The sequence below is a fragment of the Aotus nancymaae genome, unplaced genomic scaffold (genome assembly GCF_030222135.1).
Source record: "Aotus nancymaae isolate 86718 unplaced genomic scaffold, 86718_ANA_hifiasm-v0.15.2.pri h1tg000029l, whole genome shotgun sequence".
NCBI lineage: Eukaryota > Metazoa > Chordata > Mammalia > Primates > Aotidae > Aotus > Aotus nancymaae.
In genome coordinates this window covers 78,934,855-78,946,923 of record NW_026988442.1, presented here as the reverse complement: position 1 = coordinate 78,946,923, position 12,069 = coordinate 78,934,855, and the positions used below count along the sequence as shown (strand labels likewise).

Sequence of the window (12,069 nt, the reverse complement as noted above, 5' to 3'; positions counted from 1 at the left end):
CACACTATTCACAATGTGACACTCGACTTGCAGGCTTCTGCTCCAAAAGCTGTGACTCTCTGGTCAGCTTTCTAAGATATACTTTAATTTTATTTTAAACAGGAATGCCATTTCCTGTATGTCAAATTTCTAAACTTTCTTCTTATCTTCTTGGAGGGAAAATTGGTAATATTCTTGAAATGAGACATAATTATCAAGGACTTTAATTGACCGGCAGCTACAGTACTAGAAGCCCTAATGTTATATTTAATTTTAGGGAAAAACTTAATTTTAGATGCATTGTGTTCCACCAAATATTTGTTTGAACATCTACATACTTTGTTGGTGACCAATTATGTATTTATTCATATATATGGTGATGGCAAATTAATCCAAGTTCAACATGTTTTCCAAAAAGTTACTCAAAGTTAACTGCACAAACAGAGAGCAGTGATAGTTTAAATTATGCAAAATAGGAACTATGCATAAATCATTGAAATCAATTACATCTTTCCTAACAACTTTCTAAATTTGTTTCCCTATGAATTTTTTTTTTTTTTTTTTTTTTTTGTGAGACAGAGTTTTACTCTGTCCCCAGGCTGGAGTGCAGTGGTGTGATCTCGGCTCACTGCAACCTCTGACTCCTGGGTTAAATGATTCTCCTACCTCAGCTTCCCAAGTAGCTGAGACTACAGGCATGTGCCACCATGCCTAGCTAATTTTTGTATTTTTAGTAGAGACTGGGTTTCACCATGTTGGCCAGGATGATCTCAATCTCTTGGCCTTGTGATTCGCCTGCCTTAGCCTCCCAAAGTACAGGGATTACAAATGTGAGCCATCACGCCTGGCTTTTCCTATGATTTCTTAAATGATAGTAAGACCTTTCATGTGTTCTCTTAGCACAGCTCAACTGAAGTTACAAGGTCATAACTTTGGTAGGGGGCTGGCTGCAGGCTGAGAGTCTAGATGTCCCTAATACCCATTAACTTTTTGTTTCAGAGTTAAGAGAACCTCTATTTTTTGCTGAACATACGGCTTCCTTCCTTGCATAATGTTTCCCATCCTGTGTGAACAAGTACTGGCCGATGGGATGTCAGCAGAAAGGATGGGGCAACTGCTGGCAAGAGTCCTTAAAAGGATAAGCCATGTCCTTCATCATCCTCCTGCTTTTTGGAAAGTGGACATAAGGGGTAGTTTTTCAACAATCATCTTAGACCACGAAGTGACTTTGGGAATGAAAATCATGAGGAATGGAAACCATATGAGACAGAAGGATAAGATAGGAGAGTCTAGCATTGCTCTATTAGCTTGGAACACCTGCCTCTGGGCCTTAATGTGTGACAGCAAGAAATTTCTATTCTTATTTAAATCACTGCACTTTAGAGTTTCTTCTACTCCCATCTAAATCGAATTCTACTGGTACTAATGGTTAGAAAAATCCTGTCGTTGATTTAAAAATCAGTGCGGTTTGGAGAATTCAAATGATAAAATCCACATATGGATAACTATTGGTAGACATGTTCTATTAAACTTTGATATGATAAAGTAGGTCCCAGAGTTCCTTTCATTTTAATAAGCACCTAGATCCTGGGTCTTGTTCTTTATGTAAGTGAAGCACTTGATTCAAGCTTGTGAAATCTTCCCCTCTTTCCTGACCAAAGAAACAACCACAGCCATTAACATTCTGTCATCAGGCCAGGCATTCTCTCCTCTGCTGGGTGAAGAAGCTACTGTATTTTCTGACCTTCATTTGAATGTGGTATAGAGATTCCTTGATAATAACAACTGTATATCATATGACTCTTTTATTTTTTCTGTCTCTGCCTAACTGCAGATGCGCACATTACTACTGTGGATTAGATGCTTTGTGGTTGGATGATAAAAGCTTGTAAGAACAATGTCTGTTACAGAATGGCCATTATACATGATGCTCCAAACCTCTTCTATTTGGCTTAACATAGCTTTGTCTCAATTCTTAGCCTTAATGCAGGCTACTTCTCAAAAGCAGGGTTCTACCACAAAACAACTCTTTTTTCCCCTGGCAATGATTCTTGTGCAATTCACTGAAGTAGGCTTGATCCTGTCCTTTCTTCCCCAACACAAATTTGCTCAAATCCAGTACCGAGTGCCCCAAACTTATAGATCCCAAGAGTTCTTCTTAACTATGGATAAAACTTTGCCTGAGTTCTTGTTACAGTACAAATATATGGCTGAAAAAGGTACCTGTATAATCTGTTACTACACGGATGTGAGTTAGTTTACCACATTAGCTAGCTAAATTCTAGGAAGGGATAAGGAATAAAAACGAAACACCCTGGAAAAATGAAAATATACTGGTTTATGGTGTTAAGTTACTCAAAGGTATTTACTGAGCACCTGTTGTCCTGCATGATACTTGAGCTGCAGACAGGAGAGCCCCCTCTGAGGAAGAATGAAGGAAGGACAATAGATTGGGGTGGCAGGATGCTTTGGAGGCAATATCACTTTCTGGAGTAGGGAGGAAAGCACCTCCCAGGCACTTTTCTAGAGCTACCCGAGGAAAGTTAGAGCATCAGGGTTAGACCATGTCCTCTGCCATGCTACACTCTGGTGGTAGGAACCCTTCTGGCTCCTGCAGAAGAGGCTGGGAGCATACCCAGACAATGGGGGAGGGTAAATAGATCTCTTTCAACCATGGGGCACTGGGGCCTATGCCCATTAGACTACTGGGAAGATTGTTCTTTTCAACTCTTAAGTTTGGGAAAAATAACGTGTGTCTTTCACTTCATTAACACCTACCATACATCCCAATAGGATTCAATTTTTTTTGTGACTCCTATTGGGTTTTTGCTTCAATAATATTCTTCCCCAACTTCCTCAAAGGACATTTTCCCCTCTTTGTAAGATTTTCCAAATCTCCTCTTAGGGAATTATTTTAAATTATCACTGGCTGGTGTTTTCAACATAAGACAATGAATGATATTTGAATTCCTACTAATTGTTAACTCTGGTAGACAATTAGTGTAATACATAGGGTAAATGTACGATAGCAGGTAAAAGTTAGATAGCCGGAAAGAATAATTAGAAATACAGTAGTTGTAATCATTGGTGTTAATACTTCTATTAGGCTAGGCTATCCATTTGCTTTGTTTAGTCTAACATTCATGAGGGCAATTTTAAAGAAAAAAATGTAGTTGCTTTATTTTACTTAACCTTGAATCTTGAACTTCAATATAGAGCAGGTTTAGTTAACAATATCTTTTTTTTTCTTTTTTAAAGGATCAGTCTTGCTCTGTCACCTGGGCTGGAGTGCAGTGGCATGATCATAACTCACCACACCCTTGGCCTCCCAGGCTCAAGCAGTTCTCCTGCCTCAGTCTCCCTAGTAGCTGAGACTACAGGCACTTGCCACCATGCCTAACTAACTTTTAAAAAAGTTTTTGTAGAGATGGGCTCTCACTATGTTGCTCAGGCTGGTCTTGAACTCCTGAGTTCAAGCAGTTCTGCTGCCTTAGCATCCCAAAATGCTGGGATTAGAGAGATCAGTCACTGTGCCTGGCCAAGTTAACAATGTCTTATCTTGTAATCAACTCATAACATTTTGATTAAACTAACGTGATTACCCTTAACCACAGAAATGCAAACATTCAGATTCACAATTTTCTTGACTGTTCTTTGTCAAAGACACTAGTTAATATTGGTTAGAAGAACAACACATTTAGATCTGCACAGTTGCTGTTACTAGAAACATACTATGGTTATAAAATATTCCAAGAATATGTGACAACACTTAGGTTAGACAACATGAGGAACAATGGTATTATCAGGGTGTAAACAATATATATTCTCAGCCATTCTTGAGGAATTAAGAAAAACAACCATTTGACTTTGTTGAGTCTCATACAGTCTTAAAATGAAGGGACTTTGGCCAGGTGCGGTGGCTCATGCCTGTAATCCCAGTACTTTCGGAAGCCGAGGTGAGCAGATCACCTGAGGTCAGGAGTTTGAGACCAGCCTGACTAATGTGGCAAAACCCTGTCTCTACTAAAAAAGCACAAAAATTAGCTGGGCATGGTAGTGGCCACCGGTAGTCCCAGCAACTCAGGAGCCTGAAGCAGGAGAAGCTTGAACCTAGGAGGCGGATGTTGCAGTGAGTCGAGGTTGCTTCTCTGCACTTCAGCCTAGGCAACAAGAGACTCTGTCTCAAAAAAAAACATGGAAGGACTTTTTAGAAGATCTGTGGGGAGCCTATTGACTGGTTAGCCTGGGAGACAGGCTCAACCCTCTTCTCCCTGCTACTTCATGCAACAAAGGCTGGAAAACAACATGCTAACTTTCCCAGCATCCTTTGCAGCTAGAATTGGCTGTATGATCCATTTCTCACCAATGATCCCTAAGATGGAGTCTATGGGGGAACTCTAGCAAAGTTTTTACTCTTCCTTATACTTTTGTCTTTAATATAAATGACTAGAGTGGTGGGAGTCAATTTGCAACCAGAGTCCACAAGCATGAGGACAAAAAGCTAGCGTGGTTAATCATGGCCAAGCAAATAGATACAATGAGCCAGGGCATTTGATAACATTGCTGAGCTGCTACACACCTCTTTCATTTTCGCCTTCCTCCAGTCCTTTAATTCTGTAAAATGACTGATTTTATTATTTATGTAATGGATTTTCAGGCTCTTTCATTGTCATTTATTTTTGGCTAGTAGTAGCATATTCATATAGTTCTCTACCACTTTGAAGAGATACATCTGCAATGATCTGAATACCGTGTCAATTTTCTATCAAAAACATGGTTCCTGCTATCTGCATGGTTCAATGTACTTCCATTAGAGTAATCTAATGCAGCAGTATCAACAGAACACGGATGAAGAAAATATTCACATAGAACACATGTTTGTATGATGAAGGAATATATGTGATCTATTCACGATATAGAAGATACATTCATGTACCACAAAATATGTTTTGGTTAGCGATGAACTGCATACATGATGATGGTTCCTTAAGATTGTAATGAAGCTGAAAAATTCCTATTCCCTAGTGATGTCATAGTTAAACAATTTAAGCATTTTACATAGTCATAGTGTAACCCATTACTCACGTTTGTGGTGATGCTGGCGTATAAAAACCTATGTGCTGACAGTCTTACAAAAATCTAGCACATACAATGATGTAGAGTACAGAATATTTGATAATGATAATAAGCAACTATTACTGGTGTATGTATTTACTACTATACTATACTTTTTGCTGTTTAGACTGTACTCCTTCCATTTATTAAAAAAAAAAAAAAGAGTTAACTGTAAAACAGCTCCAGGGAAATTCTTCAGGAGGTAATCAGAAGACATTGTTATCACAGGATATGACAGTCCTATGTGTGTTACTGCTTCTGAAGATCTTCCAGTGGGAGAAGATGTGGAGGTGGAAGACAGTGATATTGATGATTCTGACCCTGCGGAGGCCTAGCTAATATGTGTGTTTGTGTCTTAGTTTTGAACAAAAAATTTAAAATGTAAAAAAATAAAATTTAATAGAAAAAAACTTAAGAATAAGGATATAAAGAAAGGCTATATTTTTGGGCAGCTGTACAATGTGTTTGCTTTAAGCTAAGTATGATCACAGAGTCAAAATGTTAAAAAATAATTTAAAAGTTTATAAAGTAAAAAAATGACAGTAAGGTAAAGTTAATCTATTATTGAAAAATTCTTTTTCAATAAAGTTAGTGTGGCCTAAGTGTACAGTGGTTATGAGGTCTACAGTAGTATATGGTGATGTCCTGGGCCTTCACATCCACTCACCACTCACTAACTGACGCACCCAGAACAACCTCCAGTTCCTTAAGTGCCCTATACAGGTGTATTGCCTTTTATCTTTGACACTAGTATTTTTTTAACCTTATCTTTTCTATGTTTAGCTATGGGTAGATACACAAATACTTACCATTATGTTTTAATTGCCTGCAATATTCAGTACAGTAACATGCTGTACAGGGTTGCAGTCTAGGACCAATAGCTATGCAATATAGACTAGGTGTGTAGTAGGCTATACCTAGGTTTGTGTAAGTACACTCTATGATATTCCCACAATGCTGAAATTGCTGAACGACATTTCTCAGAACGTATTTCTGTCACCAAGCGGCCTGTGACTGTACAGAATACAGGAGCACTGAACACTCAAAATGTGGCTAGTGTTATTGAGGGAGTAAATTTTTAAATGTATCTTGCTTCATTAATTTAAATTGAAACAGCCACATGTGGCCAGTGGCTATCGCATCAAATACCACAGATATAAAGAATTGCTACCTGTGAAAAAACATTTTAAGGGATTCCTGTAGTTCTCTTAGAAAAAAATTCAGCTTGTGACTTTATATTTATTATTTTACAGGCCCAAGAACACCTCATTTTGGAAAAATGATGACTCAGCAGGCTTTGCACAACATCATGTTTGAAGGCTGTTAAACAATATTTAACTCAAATATTAGCTAACTATGCAGAACTGATACCAATTTAAGCATTTTACATTGACAACTATAATAAAGGATGTCTTTTTGGAATAATAATCTTATTCAGACTACACTCTTTCAGCTATTTGTTAAGAGTTTTGTGTTCCCAATTACAAATGAAAAGAATAATAATGGTGTGCCAGTCTCATTAAGCCATGGGGTACAACAACCCTCTCAGACAAACTATAAATTATAGTTAGCACAAGACCGCTGAGTATGCTAGAAAATCAGCCACAAAGTGTGGCATTAAGGCGCCAAGTGGTGGAATCCTGAGAGAGGGCAGCTAAAGATGCTCCAAGTGAAAGGAGAGGAGCAATGGATGCTGATTATACCAGACACTGGCAATCCGTGGGGCCATCATGTCCTGGAACACGGTATTCAGTACTATCTCCTACACCCAAATGTGACTTACAGAAATGATTCCATGATGCCTGGCTGCCTTATGTAAAACTAAATAATCAGCATGCTCACATTCATGGCTACATTTAGTGCCTGAGGGACAACCAATTTTTCAAGTGTCCAAGGTGGCCTGGAGCAGTTAAAGGTGTCACTTCTATCTCTTGAGGAGGATGGTAATCAAAGGCAACTCCTCCATCACTGGTTACCTCCCAGCTGCTGAAAAGAGGTCAGCAAAGTTCCTGTGTGCTGGGAACTTGAGTTCCTTCAGTGCTATGCACAATTTTAAGACATGTTGACAAGCTGAACTTATTTCAGAGACAGGACTATCTATATTCTGAGTTTTAACAGAAATGATGAAAAAAGTGAGTTGAGAGTTTTGGCAAGCCATATTTTTTAATTCTATATTTGGTACTATGTGTAAAACATTCAATTTATAAAATATTTCATTTAAGAAAGCCACCACCCATACTTTTTTTTTTTTTTTTTTTTGAGACGGAGTTTCGCTCGTTACCCAGGCTGGAGTGCAATGGCGCGATCTCGGCTCACCTCAACCTCCGCCTCCTGGGTTCAGGCAATTCTTCTGCCTCAGCCTCCTGAGTAGCTGGGATTACAGGCATGCGCCACCATGCCCAGCTAATTTTTTGTATTAGTAGAGACAGGGTTTCACCATGTTGACCAGGATGGTCTCGACCTCTTGACCTCGTGATCCACCCGCCTTGGCCTCCCAAAGTGCTGGGATTACAGGCTTGAGCCACCGCGCCCGGCCTCCACCCACACTTCTAAACAATAGATATGTATTTGCACTAGGTGTTCTTGAGACAATTATAGAAACTGCATTAGTCAGTATCACTCTCATTTCATATTGACAAGTACTCACTTCTCATCAGTTTACTTTGCATTCCTTTGCAAATACCTATGTTTTCCTCATAGGTGCTGCTTTGACCCACTTATTTTATGGTAGTGTCCAATTTCTAAGGAGATAATGGCAACCATGTATGAATAGTTAAGACTTAGTCTTGATAGAGCAAGGCATGAGACATGGTCTCTAGGAATGTACCATATCTGAAAGAAGGATACATGTAGAAAAAGTCTCAGTAAAGAAAGTATGAAGATGTGAATTTTTACCTATGATGTGGCTCTGAAATACAGAATCTGCAACTGCATCTTCTTCATCCTCTTGCAAGTTTTCATTTCCCTCTTTTATCTGCAGGAAGAAGAAAATGCTGCAAGCTCTTATTTGTTTTATTAAATAGATATTTTTGCAATCCTCAGAGTAATGATACATTCTATAACAAATATGTGGGCATATGTGTGTGTTTGCATGTATATACATGTGTGAGTATATGCACATACATATATATATATTTTTTTTCATTCCACTTTTCTCCACTCCATCATTTGGCTTTGTTACAAGTTTTAATTAATAAAAGCATATTTTCAGACATATATCCTAATCTCTGAAGGAGAGAATTTACAGGGTATCTAATTCTACACAAAATTTTAGAGATAACAGCTTTGCTTTTTAATACTTGATAAAATCAGCAACACAGGGCAGTTAGGAAAAATTAAAGTCTAAGGAGGTATAATTCCTCCAGAGTCAATGACTTCCACTACAAGTGATTTTAATAAGAATAAAAATATATACTTTAAATATACTTAGATCTCCTGGCTTTTTCCTGGAATGTAACTAAAAAGATGATTTTTAAAAATTCTTTCCATAATGAAAGGAGATGACAATGATGTATGTATGATCAGTGAACTAAAGCTGTGAGTCATTTATCTAGATTTTTTTCAAGCCAAAAACATTCCCCCTTATATTTCAGTTGGAAGGCCCAGGTGCTTGATTGGGCAGCATCAAACGGAACCGACACAGAATTTAATGAAGTCTCAGTATTTTACAGATGAGAATTCTGATGTCCAGGAAGTTTCCTTAAAGTTGGCACAAATGTAGTAAGTGGCAACACTGGCATGAAAGCCCAGGTCCCCTACTTCCCAATCCAGTAACAAGAGAAGTAGGAGCATCATCAGCAATACCAACCACAATAAAAACAGTGAACACCTACATACTGTGTGGCAGGCGCTGTTCGCAAGTAACGTCTTAAAATCCTTACAACAGTGCTATGAAACAGGTACTACGGTTAGCTTTATTTTAGAGATAGGGACCCATCCCAGAGCAACAGAGAAGGTAATTGTTGAAGTGGTGGCACTGGGATTTAAACACAGCTAATCTGACTCCAGATTTGTGTTTACCGGGGAGACCTTTGTTATTTTCAAATTTCCACTTGAATATGCCCGTGTAGACTTGGCCTGAATATCAAGACAACTTGGGGGAATGACCCTATGTAGCCAGTCACCTAGCAGCCAATGATAATAATGTGCAATGCAATGGGTGTCCTCCTTAGGCACGTACATTAGAGATTGTCAGTGGATTTGCTACAGGGCTTAGTTGAATGCCAAGAAATTATTATTTTATACTCACAATGTGAAAGTCGTATGGCTGCATACTGACCTTGAGCTGGATTTAGCTTTCTGCTTTTGCCTCCTATTTTTCATACTTAATGGAATAAGACCAATTATTTACATTTTATGACTGCAGTTTCAATATTAGAATGTAATTGGTGCTTAATCTGTACCACACTGATAGCCAGAGATGGCAAACTCAAGCGAGTATGGAGACGGCTAACTCAACCCTGGCAAGGAGAGATCGTTAAGGGTTCAGTATCAAGAGGCCATGCTTCATCACTTTCTCTCCCCTTCAGCTGTCTAATCTGTGGGCATTTCCCTGTTGTTTAGAAACTCCACAGGAAGAAAGTCAGGGAATGAAAGAAGGCAGGAAAAAAGGGCTTCACTAACTGACCATGTTCCTAGCAGTATATATTTACAGATGACAGAGAGGAACCTCACTCTCACTCTGAGTACGAGAAAGACCAAAGTACTACTTATTTGCCTTCCAAGGTTCACTTTGCTCAGGGATCTGTTTGTGACAAGGTGACCCAAAGGCCCCCAAACACCTTAGTTTCCATTAATAATCCATTGGGAGCCTTTTCTCCTTCTTTATAGAAACAACAAGGAAATCACATTTTCAGTTTCATACCACCTCTTATGGCAATATGTTCCATATTTCCCCCATGTGTTAATGTAAAATACTATTTCCTTTGGGTTTTTCTAAATTTACACATTTTAAACTTGCAGGGGTGCCCTTGAAACCTGTTGGACTGTGAATAAATCATCATCTCTGTCAGCCTGTGAAATTCTAAACAAAAGAATCAGATAATTAGAACAAAGTTTTTATTTGCAGATAAAGGAAAAGAGGCTTCAGAGAAGGTTAATAGTCTATTCAAAGTCACACAGAATTTCCGTGGTCGAATAGGCACTCCTGATTCCTATCCATTGCCACAATTCAATTTTTCAGTGTCCTGTCCTGTTACAGCTCTCCTTTCCCGACCTTTAAAAAAACGAATCTGACTTTCTTAGTGTCTACCAGTTAGATTTGAAGGCAATATTCCAAGTATCCACAAACTATATTTTAAGAGTAGTAAACATTTTTTCTGTGTGTGTGTGTAATTTTCTGCTCCCTTTCCAGACTGTTCCCTACCCCTTCTGTGGCCCTTCTCCATCTCCTTTCTCTAATTGTTGTATTTAAGAAAGAAAACAAAAGCTACTGCCCAGTTCTACCTGTCAGCTCCTTGCCAGAACCTTTCCAGGGCTTTATGTGCTTAACAGTAAATGCTAAATGTGGTCTCTTGGGACTTATAAGAGGAACTGGGATGGTGAACAAGGCCCCTGGCTCTTTCAGCTCTCCTGGGCTGGATGACCCATGAGGGACAGATGACTCATGGGGGGGAAATTGTGAACTTGAAGGGGATGGATGAAGAAGCAGCAAGAAAACGGAAAGTGGGGCAGTGCTTTAGAGTGATATACTTGTCTGTTCTAATTATCCATACAAATAGATTTCAATGCAAAGTGGTGAGTAATTTAAAATAATCCATTTGCCTATGCAAATGAAGGACATAATTTATTTTGGCAGCAGATTCCCCTTGCTAATTACATTTTTCATAGGATAAAATTTAAATTAATTTTCATTCTTGATCCCATAGGAGCTGGATGTCGGTGGAAAGCTGTGGGAGCTTTCCCGGGAGTAAGGGGAGGAATTTGCCAGGTCAAGAATTTGCCAAAAATAGGCACAAGTGGGAAAGTCTCCACGTGGGAAAGCACTGCAAAGAATGGGAGTGGACAAAAAGCAAGAAGTCTGGCAAGCATCTGGCTCAGAAAAGACTGCTGGTTAGAAATTTAGAAATGTCTCAGTAATTCCTGCTGCCCCAGGAACAGAAACAAGTTCATGTCAGTTATGTCCCATTTGATAAAAAGTAGAAGCTTACTCACAAGCAGCAACTACGGGCTGTTTGTGGTTTAAGTTAGTTGTCAGTGCTTTGAGTCTTCTAATGATTCATCCCTAACTCTTGTCCATCTTTTGGGGTTCTGCAGTTCTAGTCAGGAACTACTCCAAACACCAGTCTATAACAGGCGACAATTACATATCACTGCACCCCTATTTTATTAAGCCCTCTTCCTAGGAAGGACAGGAACAAATGTGCTTACAAGAGATACAGGAGGAAAAGGGGAGAAAATAATTCACCATTGATATAATTTCATCATTAAGCCCAATTTTTAGAACATCCTTCATTTGGATTTCGATACATATTCCTTCTCTGAATCACCCTAACACTAACAGCTTCCCAAGAAACCAACATTTTGATGTCAAAGCTCATTTGAATAGGAAAAGAACATAATGAATCTAAGTGAGACAGGAAATAATCCTGGGAGAGAAAACTCCTGGAAGGCATAACCTTTGGAAAAATTAGTCATTTAGAAACTTTGCAGGCGGAGGGCAAAATATGCATGCTTCTTATTAGCATCAAAATACCATTTAGAACAGAACTGTTCAATTAAGGATGTTAAAATTATAACATTTCGTGGAACTTAATAAGATGATAACAATTTGTGTAATTATTGTACTATTTTTTGCCGTTTTATCACCACAGTACCATTTTAATGGGATAGTATTTGATGCTTTTTTATTAGCAGACATGATCTTTTTTTTAGACTATGTAACACTGGGTGAGTAGAATACCCATAATTTAAATTAAAATACCCATACTAAAATGGTCATATTAAAATGGTTCATGATGAAGGTATATGATCTCA

At 38.5% G+C, this 12,069-nt stretch overlaps 1 protein-coding gene across 5 annotated transcripts in view; it reads right to left on the bottom strand.

The window, feature by feature from the left end:
- NCKAP5 (NCK associated protein 5) overlaps positions 1–12,069 on the bottom strand; it is a 970,844-nt gene that overhangs the window by 98,044 nt on the left and 860,731 nt on the right. For all 5 annotated transcript variants that reach the window (XM_064382824.1, XM_064382825.1, XM_064382828.1 and 2 more), the window contains one exon: positions 7,990–8,068. In XM_064382824.1, coding sequence (XP_064238894.1) covers positions 7,990–8,068 — 79 coding nt within the window. The remainder of the gene's footprint in view (positions 1–7,989; positions 8,069–12,069) is intronic.